Here is a 16937-nt window from a genome sequence, read left to right on the forward strand (position 1 = left end):
ATACATTTGCCATTTCCAGTGCTCTCCTTTCTGTGTCAACTTGAAAACCTCATTTAATCTTCCTTACGGTATACGTCTGATACTGATAAATTCTTTCCACTTATTTATCTGAAAATGTCTTTACCTTCTTTTTAACCTTCATTTTTAAAGGTTATTTTTGACAAACACAGAATTCTAGGCTGATAGTTTTATACTTTCAGTACTTTAAACTGTCATTCCACATGGCTTACATTATTCCTGATGAGCAGTCAGTGGTCCTTCTTACCTCCGACCCTATGTAATGTTTTTCTTTTTCTTTGGCTGCTTGTAGGATTTTCCCATTCATCAGTGGTTTTCACCATCTGGTTACATGCCCTGGTGTGCTTGTACGATTTTCCCATTTATCAGTGGTTTTCACCATCTGGTTACATGCCCTGGTGTGCTTGTAGGATTTTCCCATTCATCAGTGGTTTTCACCATCTGGCTACATGCCCTGGTGTGCTTGTAGGACTTTCCCATTTATCAGTGGTTTTCGCCATCTGGTTACATGCCCTGGTGTGCTTGTAAGATGTTCCCATTTACCAGTGGTTTTCACCATCCGGTTGCGTGCTTTTCTTTATATGTATTCTGCTTGGTGCTTTAGTTTGGATGCTTTCTATTGCCCCCGTTCTTCTGCAGTGTACAATTTGCTGCTAGGCCCATCAGAAAATTTTTCAGGGTGTGGCAAGCTGCAGCTCTCCTGCGAATCTAGCCCTCTACCACATGAACAAAACAGAGCTTCACTGGGACAGCTGTGCCTGTCTGTTCATGTGTCGTCTATGGCTGTTTCCCACGACGACAGTGGAGTTAACAGCTGCACCAAAAGCTGTAAGGCTCACAAAGCCTTAAATATTTACTATCTGGCCCTTTACGGAAAGAGCTTGCCAACCCCTGAGTTATTCTATCAGGGCCAGAAGTAACTGTCTGGCTTTAAAGCTCTACATTAAGTAACTGTGTGACAGACTGCACTGCATTTGTCTTTTCTACCAGGAACTGGAATTTGCATTATTAACAGCATCATGTAATTGTGCTCCTAAAACATGTCACCATTCACTTCTCTGGGCCTAGGGTCCCACAGTTTTTTTCATCTCAGATTTGTGAACTGTTTATCCCAGAAAACAATCGTTTGTCCCACTCATGCATGAGCACCCATCAAGCTTTCCCAGCGGCTACCTCAGCATTTGGGGAGAATCTTGCGATTATCAGAAATGAAATAAAATGTGGTATGGTAAGCAGAATTAATAGTTCATCAAGTTAAGTTTGTTATGGACACACTGAAACAGAATATATATGCTATAATCCATGATAAAATATATCTGATATAATAGACATTTCAGGTAACCACTCAATTTCAAACGACTTTAAGTACTTATTTTAAAACACGTGTGTGTAGTAAGGGTTGTTCCTTGTTTAAAATATACCCACCAGAAAAAGTTGAACAGTTCTTTTTATGAGTATTAAATAAACATGTTTCTGGTTAATTATAAGTGTTTGTTATCTTTCAAGTGTAACAAATTACTGTAAAATTCAGAGGCCTAAACCAACAACAAACATTTACCACCTCATGGACTCTGGGTCAGGAGTTCGGGAGTGTCTAAGGTGGGCGGTTATGGCTTGAGGGTCCCTCTGTGGTGACAGGGATGTTGGCCAGGATGGCGGTCACCAGCAGGCTTAACTGGGGCTGGAGGACATTTCTGAACGGTCACTTACATGGTCACTGGCAGGCCTCAGCGCCGTGCCCTGCAGGACTTCACTATGAAGGGTCCCGACAGTGATGATTCAAGAGAAGGCAAGGCACAGGCCACACCTTCATCTCCACAACGTCCTACTGGCTACACGAGTGAGCCCTGCTCGGTGGGGAAGGGGCTAGAAAGTGTCATGGACACCAGGCCGCAAGGATTTGGGGGGCGGCGGGAGGGCTTCAGAGGCCCGCTGTCAGAATGAGCAAACACTTTCACTACATACAAGCAAAAAATGACATAAAAATTATAATTCTGCACTTCAGCAAAATTTTCTAAAGAAGTTTTTTTTTCAAATTCCCAAGTTATTTGACTCCATCAACAAAGGAATCTTCCCTGTGACTTTTAGGTTACATTATTATACTCCACAGGTTGGGAAAAGGAGACACCCACATATTTAATAACTTGAGAGTACAAGTTAATTTCTTACCAACCACCATTAGCGTGAATTCAAAACCTTTTTTCACTGATTTTCGATGAACTTGATTGGGAAGATTTGCAAATCCAACATAGCCAGGAGTTTCTGGATTTATAAACTGAGTTGGTTGTTGCTAAAAAAAGAACAAATAAACACCTTATTAGTTGCTTTTAAGACATTATTAAACCTGTGACAAACACAGATATCCTTAGTTCTCACAAATTAAAGAAGTATACACATAAATCAATACTCCCAAAAAGTCACTGCTATCAGAAAACTGACGGTATTCATTTGAAGATATTTAAAAAAGAAAAACCAATCCAGTATCACTTCATGCCTACATGCTGACCTAAAATAACATTTCTGTTAAGCAATTAAGCAATACATAAAAGATACATGCTTAGTTCATCTTAGTACAATTTCAAATCTCAACTTAAAAAATTGTCTACAGAGTTGAAGGAAAATCTGTCAGACGTACAAAGTAAGACCCCACTTACAGTGGTCTCATGCAACAAACTTCGCTAAAGAACAGCTTCCAGGGCTTCCCTGGTGACGTAGTGGCTGAGAGTCCGCCTGCCGATGCAGGGGACACGCGTTCGTGCCCCGGTCCGGGAAGATCCCACATGCCACGGAGCGGCTAGGCGTGTGAGCCATGGCCGCTGGGCCTGTGCGTCCGGAGCCTGTGCTCCGCAACAGGAGAGGCCACAGCAGTGAGAGGCCCGCATACCGCAAAAAAAAAAGAACAGCTTCCAAAGTAAAGACTTCGTGTATCAGGAGCGGTGCATTTGTGAAAAGTAGCCAGGAAACAGTCATGTCTCTTGCTGCATTCCTAGCTCAATGGAACCGAGCCCCACCGAGGGTGAGGCAGCCCACTTAGGGGTGGGATGCTGAGAATCTAGCTTCACAGACCAAGAGAAAGAAGACTGAGAGTGAGAAAGGGGTCACGGCGGAAGCCGCTGAAGCATCAATGTTCCTTGATAGATGGATACCTGACACGAGGAGATTCAAAAAAGCAAGTATAGTAAAACAGTGAAATCTAGGCTGTGATATACTAAAAATGGGAAGAAATAAAAAAAGATACAGCAATTGATGTATTAAACGTACAAGGCAAGATTTAGAATAGTACTTCCTTTAAGGTTACCTTTTATAAATATATAGTCACACATGCAAAAAGAATATTCACAAAACGTCACAAGCGGTTATTCTGAATAATGGAATTATGGCTAATTTTTATTTTCCTTTTTGCTTATCAAAGTTCCACACTGACACTTGTATAAAAAATGAAAATCGGGGCTTCCCTGGTGGCGCAGTGGTTGAGAGTCTGCCTGCCCATGCAGGGGACACGGGTTCGTGCCCTGGTCCGGGAAGATTCCACATGCCACGGAGCGGCTGGGCCCGTGAGCCGTGGCCTCTGGGCCTGCGCGTCCGGAGCCTGTGCTCCACAACAGGAGAGGCCACAACAGTGAAAGGCCCGCGGTACCGCAAAAAAAAAAAAGAAAATCACTATGACTGCGCATCACTGTAAGAAACACCCGAAGATTTAAAAATAAAAAGTAAAGAGAAATAATAATCTTGCAATTTTAACTACAAGTTCTGTGTTTCTCAGCATGTCTTTTAGAACCAATTCCTTTCCAGGCTCTGGGCTAATTTTCAAGAGCTGACGTAAGCCAATTTATCAAGTCTGAGAACCCCATAAATTTCATCATGATGAATTATTACAATTTTAAAATTATTATTTGAATGGTCTGCTGGGAATGATCTAGGGAGGCTAAATGGATTGTCATTAATGTTTTTAGAAACAAATTGAAAATCTGAAAAAAGAAAGCTCACAGCTTTTAGGATGACTGTTAAATTAGAACTCTGTCTTAATGAATCAAATAACAGTTATATTAAAAATAATGAATCAGGGCTTCCCTGGTGGCGCAGTGGTTGAGAGTCTGCCTGCCGATGCAGGGGACACGGGTTCGTGCCCCGGTCCGGGAAGATCCCACATGCCACGGAGCGGCTGGGCCCCTGAGCCATGGCTGCTGAGCCTGCGCTCCGCAGCGGCAGAGGCCACAACAGTGAGAGGCCCGCATACCGCAAAAAAACCCAAAAACAAAACAAAACAAAATAATGAATCATAAAAATCTTGACTACAAAAGGTTTCAAAACATAAAGCAGTTTCTCCTTATATTGTAGATACACAAAGTGTGATCTCTTACCTTAGACATCTTTAGTGAAGTTTTGTCAATCTGTCTAAAAAAAAGAAAAGTACATGTACATCCATACACATATACATACATATTCAATTTAACATGAATTGATATGTAAAAAGGCTCACATGAGGCATCAATAGCTTGTCTCACTCAGCTTCTCATTATGTGAAATACTTCCCCAGAAATGATGAAATTATCACATTATATAAATTAGATATAAAAAATTAAGCTAATGAAAGCCACCATCTATACACATGTATAGATATATACATTCCATGTCTTCAACAATACCTTTTTTAGTACTGATTACACGTTAGGCACTAAGGAGCAACTGGAGAAAAAGACAAATTCCCATAACCTCTGGAATTACGTAATTTCCTTTCTCTCTTTGAAAGCTTTGTACAAGGAAGGGGTGCCTGTCGGAGCCCATCTGTCTGCTGTCTGCTGGAGACTTCCTGAGCTCCTGAGAACTGGACCTTGACACTGGGGCACACACAGCAACACAACTACACTTACAAGTAAAAGAAAAAGGACTGAAGGCACTTGAGTGCTCGAGAACTGTGACGATAGTTCGGAAGCTTCGGGAGATGTGGGGTCTGCTGGCTAACCTTTGGTGACAAAGTCAAGAGATGTGAATACAGTCAAATTTGATTCCTTCTGGTGCTTAGAAACTTATGAGAAAACTTCTTTCACTTTCTTGCCTCCCTATTTCCCCCAGACTGAAACATTCCTGAATGCTGCACACACCCAAGTTTCCTTTTTGAATGGAAATGTTCCCAAACCTCTGAAAAAATGGTTAACCAAGGTCAAGATAGCAGTAGCATTCTTAACTTAACTCGAACTCTGTGGTACGATGTCATAGAAGATAAGGATACAGTCTTGGTTCTCCCTCTCATCCGTCTGGCAGGAACGAGAGGGGAAAAAGGAGAGGAGTCTGTAAACTGCTTCTTACTATGACAGATCATCACTAAAGGTGGGGAAGGAGTACTGGGTGCAGCCTAGTGTGCAAAGGAAGGAGCAATTCTGACTAAGGAGACAGGTAAAGCTCCATCTAGGTTGTCCAAAATGCTTCAACCTAGGCAGCAGGATCAAGGCAAGCTTCCAGGACAGCAGAAACGCTAGGCAGCAGGAGAAGCAGAAGATGAAAGCTTCCTCGGAAGGAAGAACCAGAAAGGAACGAGAAGAATACAGTGAACCCTGGAAGAGCTTGGGAACAGAGACCTTGGGTGTGAGGACTCGAGGGGTAAGGTGACAGGCCCATGTGAGTGTGCCCTCGTCCCCCTGCCTCCAAGATGAGCTCAACAGCCAAGCTGCAGGAGGAGGAAGACAACACCTGAAACCAAGAAACAGTATCGCTGTGATGAAGATGAAAGCACAGTAATTCACACACAGCCTTCTGGACCTAAAATCCACGATTTTCAAACCCAAACTGCTGTAGCTGAACTAAATGAAAGGTCACAGTAGAGACTCGGAATGTGACATGGAAGACCAAATGTAAGAAATCTTGGTGCACAAGGCAAACATCAGGGAGGGAAATCACGGGTAAAAGACAGCCTCAGAGACAAAATCTAGGAAACCTACCTGTTACAGTAAGAGTCCCCATAAGTAAAAGGGGAAGATGGAGGAAAAGAAAACAGTAATAACAAAAGAAAAATGTCCCAGGAAGAGCAATCCCAGAGTTTAACTGGGGCTGTGTACTATACGACTGACTTAAGATCTCTTGAATACAAGGAACATCCTAGGGGAACACTATTCATAGTTCAGAATTTAAAATATTAAACTTCCTCAGCAAAACCTAAGAGTTGGGGGCAGGAGTGACAGCAGAGAGGTAAAACTTTCAAGAGGGAGAAGGGAGCAGTCAGCTGGAAAACAGATAGATGGTCCTGGCAGAAGAAGCAGCAGACACGTTGTTTTAAATAATAAAGAGGTAAGTGTCTGATAACGAAAAATAAAAAAGGAAGGTAGCCATTAAAAAAAACTTACTTCCAAATTAAGAGAAAAATATGGAACAGCAACTTGATCAAACCAGTAAAAATAATGGAAAAGAAACAGAAAAATTCAAGAGCATCAGTCACCAGTCTAAATGTGAAAGAAGCAAATTTTCTCCTTAAAAGAGGAGACAGGTTGGGGGCAGGGGCGGGGCGGAGGGAGAACCACAGAAAACCAAGGTATGTTACATGGAAGAAACATGCTTAAAACAAAGTAGCTAAAAAAAATGTTGAAAACAAAGGAACAGGCTAAGAGATACCAAGCTAGTGCAAACAGAAAAGAACAGGGAGAGACATTGTTAATACCAACCCTGTTGGGATTTAAGGAAAGTGTGGTCATGATAAAAGAAACAATTTATAAAGATAAACCATTCATAAACCCGTATCTATGAATACTTACAGCAGATAAATACATAGAGCAAAGACTAGAAAAAATACTATGTGAACTTGACAAAAATACAATTCAAGTGGGAGGCTTTAATAGCTTCTCTGGGAATTGGACAGACTCCCTACACACAGTATGAGCAAGGGCAGAGGTCTGAGACCACCGACACATCTGAATTAACTGGTATAGAGAACCTTGAGTCAATAGACAAAGAAAGGCGACTAAAGAAAAACACTTTGTCATGTAACTGCTGTGAAGAAAATTTATGCAAAGTTATTTTTACAGTCCGTGTTCTCAGATCATGATCTGTTAAAACAAAGATAAAAAGGAACTCCTAGTTGTTCAGAACATTCCTTGATAACCCTTGGATCAAGGGGGGATAAAAGCAAAGCCATAAGTTATCTAGAAAGCAATGGAAAGAAGATAAAAGCAAAATCAGTGGGGCACAGTAAAGTTTCATAGACTCAAATGAGAATTTGGGTTTTACATATTTTCACTATTAAAGAACACGGAAAATAACTCAATAGAAGGATAAATAAAACCAAAAGCTGGTTCTCTAAAACAAATTCCTCACCAGTTCCTTCGAGGAAAAACAAGAAGATATAATCACAGACATAGGAGACCACATGTGTAAAGATGGCCACAAACTAGAAAATCTGGAAGAAATGGATGATTTCCTAGACACTGTAAATTAACAAAATTGAAGCAAGAACTGAAAACCTGACTATAACAAATCCCACTGAACAGGTGAACAAAGAGTTACCAATGAGGACTTCCCTGGCGGTCCGTCCAGTGGTTAAGACTCTGCGCTGCCAATGCAGGGGGCGCGGGTTCGAACCCTGGTCAGGGAACTAAGATCCCACATGCTGCATATCGTGGGCAAAAAAGAAAAACAAAAAAATAATTGGAGGAAAAAAAGAAAGGGACCAGGACCAGACAGAACTAGACCTGAATTCCATCCAAAACTGAACAGATAACTCCAGCGTCACTTAAGCCACTACAGAAAAAGGGAAAGCACTCCAAGTTATTTTATGAAGACAGCACAACTCCAACAACAAACCCAGACGGAGAAGAAAGAGTGAGCAAGCTGGCTGGCTGCAGGTCAATCTCACTTATGAATAGAAATGCAAAATTTCTCAATGAAATACTTGCTAGCAATTATATCCCGGAAATGTACCAAAAGCATCTATCAATACAAGCTGTTACAACAAATTAAAGGAGAAAACCATATGTGAATAGATGCTGAACACGCATGTGATAAAATCCAACAACCAACTCTAATAAAAACACTAAGTGAGGAAACGGCTTAAATATATTTCCGGAAACCAACGGCAAACGTTATCCTCTAAACAACAGATGCTAAATTATTTAAAGTACCATCACTAATTAGGAAAGGATGCCCATTACCACCACAGTTATCTTAAAACACTTATGAAAAACTCCAAACATATTCAAAAGTAAAACAAAAGCCACAAGGACCACCCCATCCTCCAGATTCAACAGTTATTAACTCAGATATCCCCTCAACCACTGTCCCGGATCCCTGATTATGAGTACTAGATATTTCTAAAAATAAGGACTGAAAAGCGACAAGCCATTATTATAAGGAAGATTAGCAATACTCCTTTAATATAACAAAATACCCAGGGTTCATATTTTTCTAATTGTCTCTTCTTTTTGTCGTTGTTCGTTTGAAGCAGGATCCAAATAAGACCCTGATGTTGCAGTCTAACCGTGATTATTTACTGCTACTCTGGCAGGTTTAGTGAAAATGATTTTTCTGATATGACTGAATACACACCCAAAACCCCACAAACACTTCGGTTAAAAAAGATTGCAGAATATGGTAATTTACTTAAGGTGGCTGCATACAAGACAGGTGTAACTCAAAAGTTCTATTTTGCATTAGCAATGAATACCAAGAAATGGAAATGCAGGGAAAATGCCATTTATAATAGCGCAAAATCAAAACAAATATAGGAACAAATTTAGAAAGAAAACAGGCCTAGCATGAACCAAATCATTTTTATTTCTTAAATTAGTAGATGAGTGTGGTCCAATCTCAGCTGGACTCCCTAATGATGAGTTTTTTTTTTCTTAAAGGACTGGATAAAAGGACTTTCAAGTTCACCTGGAGAATAAATGCCTGAGGATAGAAAGGGAGAGCAGGCTCTCGCCTTACTAGCTATCACACGCCTTACTAGCTACCACACGCATCTGATTTCACACCAACCTGGTGGGGCAGAGGACTGTCATCAAAGTGGCTCTGGAGCTTCCACCCACCCGCTCCTCACTCAACTCTGGGCCCCTGCCTGTACTCCCAACCAACTTCACGTGAGCACCCTGACAGTACTGCACCTTAAGCCCACGCATGCGCAGGCCCTTATTCTGCTCAGCAGGTGAGAAGGGGACCATCACTCCTATCGGTTTCCTCCTACTTAAAACCCATCTTGATGCACACATACGGGGAAGTGGAGAATACTATTGTAATATTATTGGAACAGGATGTTAATTCTCAAAAAAACACTTATTTCAACTTTGTTTTAATTTTACCAAGTTTCTCTTACCACAACCTATTTCTTTCATACTCAGGTTTTTTTTTTTTTCTGAAACATAATTTGGATCCACTACAGTTTTCCAACAGTTTAAGTTATTAACTGACTAATGTAAAATGAAAGTTGAAAGAGAAATGTTGAACTTCTGAAGCGCCTGGTTTTCAGTGAGAAAGCCTTGATCCAGCAACACAAAATGCAAAGCACTGTGATTAGTTTAAACCTTGGATGCAGATCAATCAGATCCCCCAAACCTCAGAAATTAGGTCAAATGAAAAATTTATGCACTCATTCTAGATACTAGAAACTATTTAAAACTTTTTTTCTCTTTGACCCACGGCTTCCCTCTTCCACAGAGCAATACTTCCACCCCAGTCCACACAGAAGAAATCAACTTTTCTAAAACAAAAGGGGACAAAGAACAGATGGCTAAAACTGGATTCTCGGCAACAGAAACTTGCTTTGCTACTGGCATTTATGTGTATCAGTGGACTACTCAAAACCACCATTCACCGACATGTCATCCTTGTATTTACATTCATTATCCCCATCCACAAACGACCCTGCAAAGTAGGACCCAAAGGTCCACAGTCCCTCATCCAGAACCCTTGGAACATCTGGCATTCAGAGCCTTTGGATCTGAGGTCCATGTACAGTATACCACACTCTTAACAGCATGAGGGCAGCACCCCACAATGAAATGAGTTTTCTCTAGTGACAAGTATGACGATGAGCACAAAATGAAATAAGTAAGACTATACAAGTGGCTTCACCCCAATTCTGCGGCCAAATGAGCTTTGGTGTCCCCTTCTCTCTGGAGAAAAAACAAAGCCAACTTTTCCTTTTCCAGCAGTTTCTGTCTTTCGAGTTGAGTATAAAAAGGACCTGAATCACATTTATTAAAGTCCACAGAGGGAGGTTGCCGCCCATCCCATCCCCATTTCCCTAGGTCACCCTGCTAGTTCAAGAGCACTCAGAATGCAAATCTGATTTGACTGAAAAGCCCTTGTTCTTTACCCTGGGCTGCAGTGCTCGCTGAGAGACCAAGACGAAAAACGGGGGGGGGAAAAAATCAGGGTAACTTTATGGCCGAAGAGACCACTGCCATAATTCATTGCGAGTTAGGAGGCTGGGCGGTGCAAAGAAAGCCTAAGTGGGAGCTACCAAAACCAAAAATAACGAACCTTAAATTACAAACACCAGGAAAGCAGCCTGCACGACCCGTACACCATCATACATCTCTCCTTATGATGGCAAGGCTGCTTCGGCCATTAAGCTTGCCTTGAGGTACTATAATGATCTGAGTCGTTCAAGAGATACCTGAAAACCTGTTTCGTGCTGATGACCGTCCTAGGCAACAAGTAAAGCTGGGCAGGTCCACACACCGCTGCCCCTCACAGGACAACCACCGCACGGAACAGCAGAGGCTGACAGCAGGTGGACACCTATTTCAGGGGGAAGAAGTCTAACCCGGCCGCAGTCCTGAATAACAGAGCAGAAACGAGGCAAGCAAACGGCGGAGGTAAGCGGGCTCCAGGCAAAAGGCAGGCTCTGAACCAAGGCCAAAGGTGAGGAAGACCACAGCAGTCGGAACTGTAAGTCAGCGCTGTTGGGTCACGCGTCCGCGTGTTGGGGACACAGACAAGGCAGCGAGGCACCGACGAAAACTGAGGCCGTAAGGGTAACAGGCGGTCCTGCGGGCCTTACTGAGCCACGGCGGCCACAGGTCGGCCCCATCTCGGGCCTTCAGGGGAACGGGCCCTCCGCCCGTCCCTCCGGATTCGGCCCTGCGCGGGGCCTCCCCTCCCCTCCCCTCCTCCTTCTCCTCCCGCTCTGTGTGCGGCCAGGCGGGGCCTGCTGAGTGGAGGGGGCGGCCAGCGCCCCGCGAGCTTCCTCTCGGCCGGGAGCCGGCGAAGCGGAAGCGCCAGTTAGCGCGACCCGCACCGTCCCTCCCGGACCACGACCGCCAGCGCACGCTCCACGTCCCAGGTCCATTATTGACCACGCCCCACGTAACTCCCACCTGGTGAGAAGGGCCACTCGGGTTCGCCCGGGACACACCCCGCCGCCTCCGCCAGCGCCAGGGCACGGGGGGACGGGGGCCGGGACCCGGTAGGGACCAGAAGGGCGGGGGAGGGGCCGGGAGAGCGGGAAGAGCGCCGGGGGGATGGGGGAGATCTGGGGAGGGCCCAGGACGCCGGGCCGGCCGCCCCTCCCCCACACCGTGCGAGCGGCCCCGCCCGCGTCCCCCCCGGAGCGGACAGACCACCATCCCGAGCCGACCACCGCCTCGAGCCGGCCACCGCCCCTCTGCGTCGGCCCACAGCTTGCGCCCCAAAGGCGGCCGAGACCCACTGCGAGATACTCACCGCGGACGCACCGAAGAACAAGCCGACCGACCGCGCCGCGGATCCGCCTGCAGACTCGCGCCCCGCCCCGCGTGTGGACGGATTGCGTCAACGCGTCGATCCGCCCCCTTGCCAACGCTTTCCTCCCCGCCCCCATTCGCCAGCTTCCGAGTGCGCAGGCGCAGGCTCGTCCGCGGTTTCCGCCTCTGCGCAGGCGCCGTGCCCCTCCCACGGCGGTTGGCCATATAGAGGCCGGGGGTGGGGGGGAGGTCAAGCGTAACCTCTTCTCCTTTACCAAGATGGCGGCTCGTCCCTGTTTCGCCACAGTTCCTACCTTATGAGCTTCGTTTCCTTACGCTGATAAGAGTGGAACAGGTAATGTAATTCATTGCTTTGTGAATAACTAGAATGGGGGGAAGAGCGTTTCTTTAGATGGAGCTAAATGACCGGTGAGAAGAGAGAGGGACGGGGGCAGGGCAGGTGGCGGTAAGAGTTCGGAACGACCACGGGGAGGGGACTTTTCGCCTCTGGTCCTCTCTTCCAGGAAGATGGCGGCAGCACCGAGCAGGGAGCACCGGAGCGGGACCAGGGAGGGACGGCGAGCGGCCGGCGGGGCTGCTCTAGCCCCGAGCCGCCGTCGTCTCGGTGGTCCGGGCCTCGCCTCGATTGGCTGCCGTGGGTCACGTGGGGGTCGGCGACTGGTGCGCGGACCATAGAGTTGGGCGCCCGTCCCCGGGGACGTGGTCTTCGTGCGCCAGAGCCTGGAGCCCGCGCCCGACGGGAAGGGGGGAGGGCGGGCTGCCCCTCGCTTTCGCTAGGTGAGGCCTGGGGGCGCCTCCAAGTCCACTGCGGCGGCGCGGCTCGGGGGCGGGAGGGCGACGTGCCCGGCGGGGGCGTGACCGGCCCGGGGCGTCCTTCCCCCCCTCCCGCGGCCTGCAGGCCCAGCAGCTGGCCGATGCTTGCTGGGAGGCTGGGCGCAAACGGTCTCGTACAGGAAGCCTTTCTGGGTTACCCACGACTGACAGTAAACACGGCTCTGGAGTCTCTCCTGGGCGGCCGCGTAGCGCGGGGCGCCTGAAGCTCTTTGTGACCGTAGGGCGTCCTGACAGGGTGTCTTTGGAAAGTGGCGAAGTGCTCAGGGCCAGGCGTCCTCTCCCCGCCGACTCAGGAGGTGGGGAAGTCGGCCTGTGCGTGGTGTCCGGGCACCACGTAAGACCAAAGGAAAACTGACCTCTGTGTTTTATTAAGCAACGCTATGGTCACGTCCATATGGTCAACGCTATGGAAACGTCCGAAGGAGTGTAGATGAGTCTTAGAGGAATCTTCAGGAGCAGGATGGTTTACCCTTGAGCTGCGGGGTTTCTTTGTCCTCAGCTGCAGAGCTGCCGAAAACCCTCAGGCGTTGCGTTGCCTTCACCTGCGTTTGGGTGTCTGCCGCAGAACTAAGGACGGACAGGCACTCTCTTGGCAGGTAGCTTTCTTGAGGCCCTGTTAACACGGAGTGAGTCACAATTAGGATTTTGTTTGAGGTAACTGGTAGTGCTGTTCTACAAAATGATCTCAGTGTTCTTTTATGGGAGCGAACCCGGGCTAATGAGACATTGGCTGAAGCCTAGTGCTCAGGTTGATATTCGGTCACTTTGAACACTAAGCAACCCCAGCTACCCTTATGAAGTACGCTTAATATTAGGATGTTTGGAAGCAGTGTTAAAGGTTGAGAAGGTATTTGGTTCAGAGTGGCTCCCATCATTTGAACTCCCAGTTGTCTGGATCTGAGACATCAACCACCCACCTGTCATGAGAGCTTTAGGTTTGGAGAAAACTGAACATACCCCCTCAAGTCTTGAAGGACAAAATATGAAAGCCATTGAAAACAGTGAAGATTAAACTTCCCTGTAACTACTATTAATTCTGCTGTGTGTCACGTCCCGATTGGGGCTTACCTCCTCTTCTCTAATCAGGCTGAGGTCACCTGAGTAAAGGAGCAGTGCGTGTAAGGAGAGCACTCCTAAGATGCCGTTGGCCCACATTCCTCGGCACTCGAGGACCCGCTGGAACCCGGTCACAGTGCCCCCTCCAGGGGGCCAGGCTGACTTCTCAGCGTCCTGATGGGAGAATTTCTTCTTGAATCATCAAGTATTTTTTTTCCTTTGGATTTGTTGTTTGGGGTTTCTGGCGGTCTGACTTTGACCTCATGGCTTTACTTCTTCCACAGTAGAAAATATTTCAAAAACATATATATTGGAAATGGCTGTGTGCCAGACATTGTTAAGGGTTCTGGGGATGCAGCAGAGGTAAAGAGGACACAGACTTTTTTTCTTTTCCTCAAGCAGTTTATGGTCTGGTAGGGGAGATTCGCTTGTAAAGGAGAGATTACGGTGTTCTGAGTGCAGTAATGGACGTATGTACAAGGGGTGGAGGTAGGACAGAGGGGGCAGTGATTACCTGTTGGAAAGTCTTCACAAAGAATGTGGTTCTGAAACTGGAGTTTAGAAGATGAATAAGAGTTTTTCCAGGAGGAGTTGGCAGGATGGCCTGTTCTAGACAAGAAGACTAGCTTATGCAAAGGGAACAAGTGACAGCTATCCACTTAGGGGGTGGCATATATGGGCAAGCGGTTGAGAATTTGGTACACTGCTGACATCTCAAATGGTGAAGGACTTAATGCCCTAAGACACTGACTTGGACAGCATTTCAAATGATTACACTGTCCACCAAGATGACTTGTGATCTTTAGTCACAAGTGGATCAGATAGACTCACCATTAATGCTTGGCAGCTGAAACTTATTTACCTAAAGGGCTTGAGCAGAGAACACTTTTTAAAGTACAGAGTGATACTTGTATTTGGTATGGCCCATTCAGCACACATGCATCTCACAGGGCTAGTGATCATAGGAAGGCATTTCCCTTTTCTATTAAGAAATAACCAAGCTCCTGGAAGAAACATAGCACACAGCTGAACTCTCAGTTGCTGACTTTTGGTGGCAAAAAGTCCAAGGAGCATGTTGTCAAACGTTTTGACCAAGTATAGAAAGATAGCCAAAGAACCTTAATGTGTCAGAATGCCTTTTCTCTTGAGTTATGAAGGCACCACAACATTGAACATTTGAAAGCCAAGAAAAGAACTAAACTTTCTTCAGTGTGTAACATTTAAAAACTTGATTACACAAGTTACTTTGTGGTAAAGCAGGGTTTTCATTTATTTTTTTCCTTTTTGTATTTCTAACATCAGAGACATTTTAGAGGTGATATTCCTAGTCGGCTGCTGTTTACCCGGTGAGGTAAGGTTCCTCAGCTATCATTTAAGACAAGCCGGACTTGTCTGGGTGTCTGTCATGTTAGTCGTCTTGTTGATGCTTGCTGTTAATTTGATAACAATGCATTGGCCATGCATACTCTCCCTTAATACTGTTTATTGGCACTCATTTGGATTTTAACATTAAAATTTAATTTTACCTCAAATCAAGGTTATATCTTCATATACTTTTGAAAAGATCAAGTAAATCTGGAAAAGCTTGTGAGGAAGAAAAAGTGTCAGTTTCCTTCCTCCCATCATGTCTCCTCCCTTGCAGGACACCCACGTTGGTCTCCTAGCTGTTGGCTTTGGTCTTTGCCTCCATCTCTCGCATCCACGCCTGACTCGCTCACTTCCTGCGCTTCCGTCCCCTGTCCCACACATGGTCTCCCCACTCTGACGTCTCTCACTTTCTTTCAGCCCTCTGCCTTCGCCCTGCAGACAAGTGCATGGCCGCCCAAAGCAGGTGCACCTTTAATGTGCTGTCAGGTATTTAGTGTTTATATTCTGGCTACTGGTGCCATTCACAGTTGGGCCAAATGGTGTGATGGGATTACTTTTCCTTTCCTGGAGAAGTTTTTGTTTTTCCTGAAGTTCTTATTGGTGGTTTTTGTTGTTTTCTTAGTTTTATATGCATTTGCCGCTAAACGTCAACCCCAAATTCACTAGTTGTCTAAACCTCCTTTCAGGCAATTCAGTTCTTTTTATCTGATCAAGTTCAGTAGGCGCAGACCTCCAACCTGCTGGAATCTCACTTCAGATCTCACTGCCCTCAGTTTCTTGGAACCCATGTCTTTCTCTTTCTTGATTTTCTTTTCTTTTCTTTTCTTTTTTTACTCTCTCATTTTGATGGAGCTCTTCCTCAAGGAGTTGCCTGGGAGATAAAATTTTGAGAGCCTGGATGTCTGGAGTGCGTTATTCTGCCCATATACCTGTGTTTAGAGGTTGGACATCAGTTTGCCCCTCTGTCTTCCATCCCCCAGTGTTAGCCTTGAAGTGTTAGAGCTTTCTGATTCTTGAGCCTTTATATGTGACCGTGTTTTCTTTTTTGAAGCTTGAGGGATTTTCTGTGAAATTCAGAGCACCCGGTGCAGTGATGTCCCTTGGAGTCTGTTTTCATCTAGTGTCTTGCCTGCCCTTTGGGCCCCTTTATTTTGGAAACTTCTGTTCTTCAGTGCTGGGCGTTTTTCTTGATTTATTACCTTCATAGCTTTCCATTCACTTTCTTTCTCTTTCTAGAATTCAACTATTGGACCTTCTGGATTGACAGTCTGATTTTCTTAGGTTTCCCATTTCTTTCTGGAAGACATTCTCAACTTCATCTTTGAGCGCTTCTATTGAGTTTTTCTCTGTTTCTAGGAGATTTCTCTTATTCTTTCTGTTCCTATGTTATAACCTCCTGTTTTTGTTCCATGGATATAGACTCTCCTCTTACCTCTCTGAGGACATTGGTGAGTTTCAAAGTTTTCTTTTACCAAAAGTCACTGCTTGCTTCTGGCTGCTTTTTGTGTTGCGACTTTGGCTTTCGTATCCGCCTTTTCTGGGCTATCCGGTGATGTTTGCTTGCCTGCTTACATGTCAGAGGGACTGGGGCTTGCCAACTGTGACATTCGCTGTAGAGGCATCTGGCTGGGCCATTTCCTTACAGCACCCTGTCAGCTTCTTCAAGTCTCTTTGGGTTCTCCAAAGAAATACCTCCCAGCCTCTTGCCTGGGGGCCAAGTGAGGGGAGAAGGCCACAATCTTAGCAATAACTATGGAAGAAGTTACTTCCCCTGTCTTCAGAATGGTTTGCCATCACTCCACTGTAACTGGTGTCCCCAGTCCAAAGATTCTAGTTCCCTTTCCAAAGGGGAAAAAAACCACACCCTTTGGCTAAGAGGCATGAGAGGCAAAAAAAAAAAAAGAACAGAACACAGAAAACTGTCCTTTTTGACAGCATTTTCTTACTCCTTTTGCCTGGCTGCCCTTTCGCAATGTTATTTTTAGCTTGCAA

At 45.5% G+C, this 16937-nt stretch overlaps 2 protein-coding genes across 8 annotated transcripts in view; one reads left to right on the forward strand and one right to left on the reverse strand.

The window, feature by feature from the left end:
• The window catches only part of SEPTIN2 (septin 2), a 33263-nt gene extending 21481 nt beyond the window's left edge, over nt 1-11782 (reverse strand). The window contains exons 1-3 of one of the 3 annotated variants that reach the window (XM_067739975.1): nt 11668-11782; nt 4380-4409; nt 2188-2308 (exon numbers count right to left, since the gene is read on the reverse strand). In XM_067739975.1, coding sequence (XP_067596076.1) covers nt 2188-2308; nt 4380-4388 — 130 coding nt within the window. In that variant the 5' untranslated portion in view covers nt 4389-4409; nt 11668-11782. Of the gene's footprint in view, nt 1-2187; nt 2309-4379; nt 4414-10618; nt 10781-11667 lie in introns of those variants that run through there. The other 2 variants (XM_067739974.1, XM_067739976.1) reach the window with 2 other exon arrangements.
• Nucleotides 11300-16937, forward strand: part of HDLBP (high density lipoprotein binding protein) — a 67815-nt gene continuing 62177 nt past the window's right edge. Inside the window, exons 1-2 of one of the 5 annotated variants that reach the window (XM_067739969.1) lie at nt 11875-12021; nt 14880-14928. The gene's annotated coding sequence lies outside the window, so the exon portion shown is untranslated. Of the gene's footprint in view, nt 11325-11861; nt 12022-12446; nt 12465-14879; nt 14929-16937 lie in introns of those variants that run through there. The other 4 variants (XM_067739973.1, XM_067739967.1, XM_067739968.1 and 1 more) reach the window with 4 other exon arrangements.

This window comes from Pseudorca crassidens, chromosome 6 (genome assembly GCF_039906515.1).
Source record: "Pseudorca crassidens isolate mPseCra1 chromosome 6, mPseCra1.hap1, whole genome shotgun sequence".
Lineage (NCBI taxonomy): Eukaryota > Metazoa > Chordata > Mammalia > Artiodactyla > Delphinidae > Pseudorca > Pseudorca crassidens.